Here is a 10,988-nt window from a genome sequence, read left to right on the forward strand (position 1 = left end):
TCCCCCCAATGTTAATGTCAGCACTTACCTTAACTGATGTCCTTTTAATCCGATCTTCTTCTTCTTCTTTCCTGTAGTTTTCAGTCTTCTCTCCGGCGCTGACTCCTCTGAGCTTGCTGGCACGTTCTCTCCCACGGTGTCTGCATGCCGGCGCACGCCGTCCATAGACTTACTTTTTGTCTTTCCTCGCGTCCCGGCCGGAAATGTGAACTGCGCATGCGCCCCGCCCCAAGATGCTTTGCGGCCGCCCCGAGAAGTTTCACATTTTCGCACGGGAGCGCGCGGGGAACACGCAGGGAAGTTTTCACCGCTGTTAACCAGCGTTTTCATTTACTTTTTGCATTTACCTCCTGCTGGCAAAAAAAGCTGCGGGTTTAGAAACCCTTTAACTATGCATCGAAAAAAGGGAATTGTCCAAAATAAGCCGAACTTTAAAAAGATATTGTCATGGTCCTTGGAATACTGAACCAGGTCTCCTGGACTATGTTACACAGTGGTGGGTCCTCCACCCTGTCTTAGGGTTGAATCGCTCTGTGGTTGTGTCATTGGTCACAGTTTGTCTTAAGGATAATCCCCTCCAATGGCTCCGGGGTCTGGAAGGAAGGCATTGTTCTGTGTTTATGTAATTATCTCCTGGGACTTCTCTGTGTCATTACCCATATCAGCCCTCCCCTTCAAGTTATCGGACCAATCCCTGCTGACCCTGTTTCAAGTCCTCCTTTGCATGGCCACACATATCAGCCCTCCCCTTCAAGTTATCGGACCAATCCCTGCTGACTCCGCTTCAAGCCTTCATTTGCATGACCAATAGGAAGGTGTTGGTTTGGGCGGATTGTTCAAACTGTGGTGTATAAAAGTGTGTGTGTGCATTCAATAAAGCAGATCCCTGTTGGAACTTACATACAGCCTGCCTGGTGTTTGTTCTGAGCTGGATTGGAACGGCACATAGCTGTAGTTCCAATCCCGGATTATCGGACGATCGAGCGGTCTGACATCTGATCCAATAGCAGCAGAGGAGTGCCGGGAGAGTGGAACCGAGCGAGCAGGGGCCCGTTACAGATATAAAACAACTTCTTCATATGGAGATGGCAAACAAGAGCTAAACTATTCGTTACAGGTTCAAGTATTAGTCCAGAAGATTCTCTTTTCTTTATCGTGTATTTGTACCTGATTATACAAGCAGTGATCCATCCAGCTTCACTCAGCAAGTATTCCTCTATCACCGGGGCTCTCAAGCTTTCTAGGGCCCCCTGGTAACATTTGCCAAGTTGTGGTGACCCCAACGGTAAAATTTAGGGATGACGCGGCTGCTGCAGCGACATCTGGCGGCGCGGCGGGAGAAGTGACACTGCTGCGCTAGGAGAGAGCTGAGGAGGACTCTCACCTAGCACAGCAGAAATCGCACAGCGACCCCGCAGCTTGAGAACCGCTGCTATAGGCAAAGACAGGACCGGGCTCTGCAGGGAAACACGGTAACTGTTTTGGACCTGCTCAAAAATGTAGATCGGATCAAAAGGTTCCGTACTTATATCTGCCGCCTGGCCTGATTATATATAGAGTGTACTCTCTGAGAGAAAATACCACGCTGAGACCAGTTGTTCAGTGTATAAGATACTTCTGCTTTTTATTCTTCCGCCTAACAGCCATTTATAGGCAGCTGCACGTGTATATTTGAGTGTAGCATTGCAGAAAAATATTTTAGTTTATATTCTAGCTTATCATTGGTTAGATCCATTTATGCCTAACTTCCTGCCAAGATGTTTATAGATGTTTCTATCTTTCGTCTTGGGTGTGTAGAATGAAGAGGAGGCGCCAACTTGGTTCCTATTTCTACTGCGTACTTCGGATCGGGGGGGGGGGTTCTGAGTAAGGTTTTGAGTAAAGAGTGCAAAGAAGAGCAGAGAGCAAATTAGCATATATATTACAATTGATCTATTGAGATAGGCATTTTGTCATAATCATACTTAACCACTTCCATTACATAACGTATGAGGTACATACGCCGCATTACTGTCACTGACAGAGCATATAGAAAATGTGAAATCTGCGCTTGTGGAAGGATCGGGTGTGAGAGCTGCTGCGCTATAGACTTTAAAGTCAAAACAATAAATAATAAATGAGTGTGCAGCGCTATAGGTGCTTCATATACAACGCATATATTGATTGTGCTGAATCTCTCCAGCCGGCCGGTCAAATCACAGCGCCGAATACAGCAACCGCAAGGCATGTACTTCCTGATAGAGCGTGGTATCACATGGAGTAGGCCCGCCCCGACGCGTTTCGTCACAGACATCCTCAGGGGGTTTGCAGGTCTACTCATTGATACCTTCTTACGACTTATATAGGCCGTGTAAAATCATTCATAGAAAGCGCCACTAGGTGTCCACACAGTACAAAAAAATCATTTCCATTCTCAAATCGACACAAAAAGAAACAGATGTGTCATTTCGGTAACACAATTGATAAAATAGCGCTCTTAAAAAAGCTCAAACTTTTTATTTTTTTTGGTGGTGGAGTAGTAGTTATGGACAAAGAGTACTATTTGAAAGAGATGGAAAATATTATTCCAAAACCGAATACATATCTAAAACTAAACAAAAATCCCACTAATGAATTTAAAAAAGAATGAGAAAGTTTGACCTATAAAGATGACCTTATCACTAAGAAAGAGAAAGAATATTTAATACCTCTGGCGAGCCGAACTCCGATATTATATTTTCTACCTAAAATACACAAAGATTTAAAAGCTCCTCCAGGCAGACCCATTGTGAGCGGGATAAACTCCCTCACAGCTAGGTTAGGAGAATACATAGATCGGCACCTGCAATCATTAGTGAATAAAGCTACAGCTTATTTGAAGGATAGCAAGGACATCTTAAATATCCTGAGTAATATGAAAGCAGGCAAGAATATGGTTGTAACGGGCCCCTGCTCGCTCGGTTCCACTCTCCCGGCACTCCTCTGCTGCTATTGGATCAGATGTCAGACCGCAACGTCTGATCCTTCGATCGTCAGATAATCCGGGATTGGAACTACAGCTATGTGCCGTTCCAATCCAGCTCAGAACAAACACCAGGCCGGCTGTATGGAAGTTCCAACAGGGATCTGCTTTATTGGATGCACACACACACTTATATACACCACAGTTTGAACAACCCGCCCAAACCAACACCTTCCTATTGGCCATGCAAATGAAGGCTTGAAGCAGGGTCAGCAGGGATTGGTCCGATAACTTGAAGGGGAGGGCTGATATGTGTGGCCATGCAAAGGAGGACTTGAAACAGGGTCAGCAGGGATTGGTCCGATAACTTGAAGGGGAGGGCTGATATGGGTAATGACACAGAGAAGTCCCAGGAGATAATTACATAAACACAGAACAATGCCTTCCTTCCAGACCCCGGAGCCGTTTGGAGGGGATTATCCTTAAGACAAACTGTGACCAATGACACAACCACAGAGCGATTCAACCCTAAGACAGGGCGGAGGACCCACCACTGTGTAATATAGTCAAGGAAACATGGTTCAGTATTCCAAGGACCATGACGATGGTGATGGCCACCATTGATGTGGCCTCGCTGCACACGGCGATCCCACATACTGGTGGTATAAAAGCGGTAAAATGGCCACTTGACCTTTTTTCTGAATATGAAGGAGAACAAAGGGATTTTATCATACAATGCTTAAAGTTTGCTATGTCCAGAAACTTCTTTTGGCATGACAGTGGATACTACCTGCAAAAGAGGGGAGTGGCCACGGGCGCAAAATTTGCGCGTAGTCTGGCCAATCTATATATGTCCATGTGGGAAGGAATCTTTGTGTTTGAAAAAGGGATTCAAAACATCAAACTGTGGAAACGTTACATAGACGACATTTTTAGTCTTGTGGGAAGGAGATGTAGATTCTCTCCAAATATACCTTGAATCCCTTAAAGGAGAACTATGAGAGGGGGGGAGGGGGGGGTGATTTCCACTCACCTCATAGTTCGGGGCGACCTGTGACAATGAGACTGTCACAGATCGGCTCAGTAGATCGGGAAGTGAGCGAACACATACCGGCGTTCGCTCACCTCTCGATCCTGTCACGGCTCTCTGCCGTGACAGGGGAGGGGCTGGATTCCCCTCTCCCCGCTCTGATCTGCCAGCGCTGACTGGTGGAACGGACGGGGGAGGGGGCGGGTACAGCTGCCTCTAGATAGGCAGAGCCAGCTGTCAGTCACGCAGCTGGGTGGATCCTGTCATCTACGTCGGGATCCGCTCCGGCTGCGGCGTCTCAGTATACCGCGAGCTGTAGCTCCCTATATACTGAGCCTAGGGTGACGGGAGGACGCTAGTTTGTTTCCTCCGGTTACCCTAAGGAGAACTTTGGCCCCATAGTTCTCCTTTAATTTGAATGAACATAATCTCTCATTTACTAATAACATCAGTACCACCAATATCCAATTTCTGGATTTGGATATTTCTATACACGGAGACTATTTTGTCACTAAAAACCTTTTTCAAGCCTACTGACAGGAACGGATTTATTCCTGTCTCTAGTTGTCATCACCCTATGTGGTTAAAGGGAATCCCCAAGGGCCAACTTACTAGACTAGGATGAAACTGCACAAAGGAGGAAGATTTTTATGCACAATCAGAATTTCTGTTAAATAAAATGTAAAGAAAAGGGATATGATGCCAATGAGTTGGGAAAAATACAAACAGAAGTGCGGAATACGGATAGGTCAAAACTTCTGAAGCCATCCTTACGATCCAAAACCCCCACCCCCGCTTCTATTCATTACAGACTTTTCAGCCCAATACAAACAGGTTGAAAATATTCTTAATAAACATTGACATATATTAAAAAGAGACCGTACTCTGGGTCCTAGCCTCCCCAAGAATCCAAAAGTAGTTTACAGACGGGCACCTAACCTCAGGAATATACTGGCCAAGAATATAGTTAATCCACCCAAAGAAAAAATAACTCTTTTCAATGGCATAGGATTGTATCCATGCAAATATTGCATTAGCTGTAGGACGACGGGTACAAGAAATAGGGTGACTGAGTTTAAGTCTAATACCACTAACAAACGCTATCAGATTAGGAAGTTTGTGTCATGTCATAGTAGGTATGTCACTTACCTCTAAGAATGTCCTTGCGGACTACACTATGTAGGGAGGACCTCCAGACAGTTGAAAGTTAGGCTCGAAGAGCATATAAATAATATAAAGAAGGGGTATAATAAACAAAGCCGATATAAAGAAGGGGTATAACAAACATAGACAATATAAAGAAGGGGTATAACAAACAAAGCCAATATAAAGAAGGGGGTATAATAAACAAAGCCAATATAAAGAAGGGCGTATACTAACAAAGCCGATATAAACAAGGGGGTATACTAACAAAGCCAATATAAAGAAGGGGTATACTAACAAAGCCAATATAAAGAAGGGGTATACTAACAAAGCCGATATAAAGAAGGGGGTATAATAAACAAAGCCAATATAAAGAAGGGGTATAATAAACAAAGCCAATATAAAGAAGGGGTATAATAAACAAAGCCAATATAAAGAAGGGGTATAATAAACAAAGCCAATATAAAGAAGGGGTATAATAAACAAAGCCGATATAAAGAAGGGGTATAATAAACAAAGCCAATATAAAGAAGGGGTATAACAAACATAGCCAATATAAAGAAGGGGTATAATAAACATAGACAATATAAAGAAGGGGTATAATAAACAAAGCCAATATAAACATTTGAAAATATTCCATAATTGTGACCCAAAACAACTTAACATTGTGGGTATAGATAAAATTGAAAAACATTGGAGAGGGGGCAACCTCCTCCAAAAAGTCTTACAAAACGAATCTGAATGGATATTCCCCCTCGACACTATAATTTGATCTGAACTGTTTTTTTAACTAATAAATAAATAACTGATACTAGATCCCATGAATAGATTACCCTTCGCGGCTTTTTTACAGTCCATGTGATGTTTTTTATACCTAGGTTTAATAAAAAAAACGTTTTAGCTTCTTTAAGAGCGCTATTTTATCAATTGTGTTACCGAAAGGACACATCTGTTTCTTGTTGCGTCGATTTGAGAAAGGAAATTAGATTTTTTGTACTGTGGGGACACCTAGTGGCGCTTTCTATGAATGATTTTACACGGCCTATATAAGTCGTAATAAGGTATCAATGAGAAGACCTGCAAACCCCCTGAAGACGTCTGTGATGAAACGCGTGGGGGCGGGCCTACTCCATGTGATACCACGCTCTATCAGGAAGTACATGCCTTGCGGATGCTGTATTCGGCGCTGTGATTTGACCGGCCGGTCTTTGCTGTTTTAACTGTAAGTTTTCGATGTTTTTTTAAAAATAAATGTGTGTACTTGCCACACCATGCGGAGTTTTCTTTTAGGATCCCACCAATGCTCCAGTGACGGGAGACTGCCGGATAGAATATCTTGAATGTGGACGTATTTGATCCATCTACACTGCTTATTTTCCACAACAGTGGGGTGAGTGCGCACCCCAGAGGGGGATGCGTGGACACTTGCACAGCGCTGTTATGCACTATTATCACATTTGAACTTTCGTTTGATAGATTATAACCGATTATTGACCGTGATTTGATTATGTTTTCATTTTAGCTGATACGCAGCTACATTTATGATGCACTTGTCTGTTTCACCCTAAATAGTTTACGAGTATTGTTATATGGTGACACTGAGATCACTCAGCATTGATTGCACTCTGTCTACATACTTTTCGCTTATTTGTTTAAAATCTTCTTGACACCTTTTTAATAATATTCCTGGAGAAGGATCACACTTACCACTGGAGAGATTCGGCACAATCAATGTATGCGTTGTATATGAAGCACCTATAGCGCTGCACACTCATTGTTTCACTGACAGAGCAGCCCATAGAGTTCAGTGTAAACCGTGATTGTGACCCCTGATAAGATTGATTACTTCCCCTTCTCCAGTCTGTACTCCTCCCTCCACACTCTACCATGCTGGAGGACCTTGCGGTGTGTCACAGTCATGTGACCAGCTCCTTAGGGTTAGGGTTAGGGTGGGCAGGGCCGGCTGTGCTATGTGTACGCTTTACGCCGTCATAAAAAAAAAAAAAACACACCATAGGAATGCATAGCTAGATTCCTATTGGTTATTTCACTTTGCAATAGCCAATAGCAAACTAGCTATTGCACCAGCCCTCTGCTGCTGTCAATCACTAGAAGGGGACCTGCTGGAGAACTTCAGGTCCCCCTCTGCTGATTGGCAGCAGCAGAGGGCGGGTGCAATAGCTAGTTTGCTATTGCAAAGTGAAATAGCCAATAGGAATCTAGCAATGCATTCCTATGGTGTTTTTTTTTTTCTGACTGACGGCGGACCCCGATGTCAGAAAAAAAAAAAAAACAGAGCAGAGAAAGATTTACTCTTCTCGATTGAGCAGAGTAAACCTTTCTGGGATACATTGTTTCTCTCCCAGGCGGCCGGGAGCCACTAAGCGAATCCTATTGGTTATTTCACTTTGCAATAGCCAATAGCAAACTAGCTATTGCACCAGCCCTCTGCTGCTGTCAATCACTAGAAGGGGACCTGCTGGAGAACTTCAGGTCCCCCTCTGCTGATTGGCAGCAGCAGAGGGCGGGTGCAATAGCTAGTTTGCTATTGCAAAGTGAAATAGCCAATAGGAATCTAGCAATGCATTCCTATGGTGTTTTTTTTTTTCTGACTGACGGCGGACCCCGATGTCAGAAAAAAAAAAAAAACAGAGCAGAGAAAGATTTACTCTTCTCGATTGAGCAGAGTAAACCTTTCTGGGATACATTGTTTCTCTCCCAGGCGGCCGGGAGCCACTAAGCGACCCCTGGCAAATCGACATTCGACCCCCGACGGGGTCGCGACCCACAGGTTGAGAACCGCTGCCCTATCGCAAACCTTTCTACAATCCGCCTGTGTATCTCTGCACAGCAATCGATCTGAGTACAGACAACTGGAAACATTGTAATCTTTCCTCCATCATCATGATAATTTGTATCAGGTGGTCTCATATTATGTTTAACTACTTCCCCAGACTTGGTCTGCGATCTTATTCACAATAACTGACGCAGATTACTCCTACATACAAGCGGTTAATACAAGAGCCGTCACCCACTTAACTCACAGCCCACCTTCTGAGGCGATCCATCCAGCGGTGATAAATACACTCACATGTTATCACCACTTAAACACTTTGGAAGATATGACTTTACTCCGTCCGCCCAGCAAGGAAATCCGAAGCACACAAACATGGTGACAACTTCATATGCAGGTAACTTTCCGGGGATAAATTGTTTCTCTTCCGGGCTTCAGGGAGCTGCTATCTTATAGCGGGAGACTCCTGGAACCTCCGGGAGAGTTGGGATGTCTGCCATAGTATATAACGTATTTGTACTTGTGGAACTAGGACAGAGTGTTTTTGATGGTTTTAATTTGAAATGTAACTTTGTTCCTTCACTAAGGTCTGTACTTGTCTGCCACAGCCTTGGTCCGTGCCTATCCCTGGTGTGAGGTATCCAATCGGATGTCATTCAGAGCTCAATCATCCCATCTGCTGTTGTCTCCCTCTGGTACCCAGAAGGGACATTCTAATATCAGAGGGTGAGGAGTGCCGGCTCCACGCTGAGGCGGTAGTGTTATCTCTCAGCCATTGGTTATGTGTGTAGATGAAGCTCTCAGATTTTCAGGAATGCTGAATTAAAGGAGAAGTATGAGATGGGTGATTTCCACTCACCTCATAGTTCTAAGCCGACCTGTGACAATGAGACTGCCACAGGTCGGCTCAGTAGATCGGGAGGTGAGGGAACACATACCAGGTTCGCTCACCTCTCGATCCTGTCACGGCTCTCTGCCGGGACAGGGGGAGGGCTGGATTCCCCTCTCCCCGCTCCGATCTGCCAGCGCTGACTGGCGGAACGGACGGGGGAGGGGGCGGGTACAGCTGGCTCTGCCTCTAGATAGGCGGAGCCAGCTGTCACTCACGCAGCTGGGCGGATCCCGTCACCTACGTCGGGATCAGCTGCGGCGACTCAGTATACCTCGAGCTGTAGCTCCCTATATACTGAGCCTCGGGTGACGGGAGGACGCTAGTTTGTGTCCTCCCGTTACCCTAAGGAGAACTATGGGGAAAAACACTGACCTCATACTTCTCCTTTAAGTTTTCTTGCTTAGAAGAACGTTGTATCGATGTATATGGAACTTTCTGTGTATCATAGATAAGCATGCACCTGGAGAGTGACATTGCACTACAGCGCCCCCTACAGCTAAAGAGAGAAGTTACAGTACATAAGTAGATGCTTTGCATTTCCAACATCAGCGCCACACTGAATGCTTTAGTGTCCCAGAGAGCAGAGCCCCCATGGCTTGGTGATAATACCTTATATCCCCCCCCCCCTTTCTGTACAGGGGGTGCAACCCGATTTCATTTTTAAAACACATGATTGTGCCGAGTGCTGTACACGTCTGTTAGACTCACATTGCATTTCATCATGCCCCTTTAAGACCTTCCCAGTGTGCAATACGACCACATCCCCCATTCAGCGCAGTGTGCGTGGCATGTGCCCCTAGCAGGTATGTTGCTGAGACTTGGAGGGTGATAAACAAACGTAAACATGTCGGTGGCTAAGGTGTCACGGCTCTCACATGTTGCGGGCTCTCAGGGGGCCCAACGTATAATCTTACACATAGAGCCACTGAAATCAGGAATTGCCTCTGTCCCAGCCGCACTATCATGTACCTGGTGGAGGACCGGTTAGCTGAGGAGGCCTCCCTTGCGGCTCTTGTCTCACACCCCCGGATTGGGGGACAGGGAGCGAGCAGACAGAGAGAAGCACGGGGGGCCAAGGTGTTCAGACACGGTGCCTGGCAGGAGTCCGGCCACTGGATCCCTGGAGGGAGGGGCAGGGCGGGTGCACAGCTGTGATGTCAGCGAGGTTTGCAGCAGAAATTGGAGCGAGGTCAAACAAGCCGGGGGGCCAAGCAAGGTGGTCAGCACAGAAGGAGCAGGCAGAGGCAGAGTCCAGATAACAAGCAGAGGTCAGGGGCAGGCAGCAATCCGGGTCGAGGTAACAGGCAACAGATCAGCAGGAACACAAGCTGAAAGACTTATCAGTACTGACCCATTGGGCCAGCTGGTTTAAATAGGAACATCTATTAGAGTCAGTGAGTCACTTCCTGTGCGCCACTGTGTCACTTCCTGTGCGCCACTGTGTCACTTCCTGTGTGCCACATTCCGTTGTGCGTGCATGTGTGCTAACTCATGTTTTCCAGCAACCCGGAAGACTGGGACCTGTGCATGCGTAGTAGCGGGCAAGCTATGGCCTTACACGCACGATTCTTCCAAATATTCTGCCTGCAAAACATTTGTGTTATGTCTCCGATATTGACCTCCTGAGACTCAGTGTGTATGTACAGCGTGGCAACTAGCTGATTCAACAAGATCCACAGGCAGCGTCAACTCACCACGAAGACCTAAGAGGAATCCGATGGAGATTATTCCGGCCTGGAACATTCAGGGAAAGATTTTCTTTGTTTTCTTGGAGGGGACATTTCACTCTTAAAGCCTCTTTATTCAGCACAGGCGAGACAGAAACTAATTGGAGAGCATGGGGAGGCTGGGAGTGTTACTCCAGGGGGCTGAACCAAGTAACACAAAACAGAGGGGGGGGCTCCCAGAAACACTAAATCACAACAAATGAATAGAATAGGACAGGCTGCTGTCAGAGCGCAATCTGAGTCTGTCTGCATGTACCAGGAATGGCTTCTATGTAGATCCACCAGCCTTAGGGTTAGGTGTCAGTGTGTCATTGTTCTGGGGCCCCCAAGTGTCAGTGTATCATTGTTCTGGGACCCCCAAGTGTCAGTGTGGCATTGTTCTGGGGCCCCCAAGTGTCAGTGTGTCATTGTTCTGGGACCCCTTTACACCAAACCCCACATCCACTGGTTCCCTTACCAAT

General features: G+C 45.9%; 1 protein-coding gene across 1 annotated transcript in view; it reads left to right on the forward strand.

Annotated features, from left to right (window-relative positions):
- The first annotated feature begins 3,539 nt into the window (after positions 1–3,539).
- Positions 3,540–10,988, forward strand: part of LOC108803353 (galactosylgalactosylxylosylprotein 3-beta-glucuronosyltransferase 1-like) — a 14,159-nt gene continuing 6,710 nt past the window's right edge. The window contains exon 1 of the mRNA XM_018575201.1: positions 3,540–3,614. Within this exon, the coding sequence (XP_018430703.1) occupies positions 3,540–3,614 (75 nt within the window). The remainder of the gene's footprint in view (positions 3,615–10,988) is intronic.

This window comes from Nanorana parkeri, unplaced genomic scaffold (genome assembly GCF_000935625.1).
Source record: "Nanorana parkeri isolate BGI_ZX_2015 unplaced genomic scaffold, ASM93562v1 scaffold3630, whole genome shotgun sequence".
NCBI lineage: Eukaryota > Metazoa > Chordata > Amphibia > Anura > Dicroglossidae > Nanorana > Nanorana parkeri.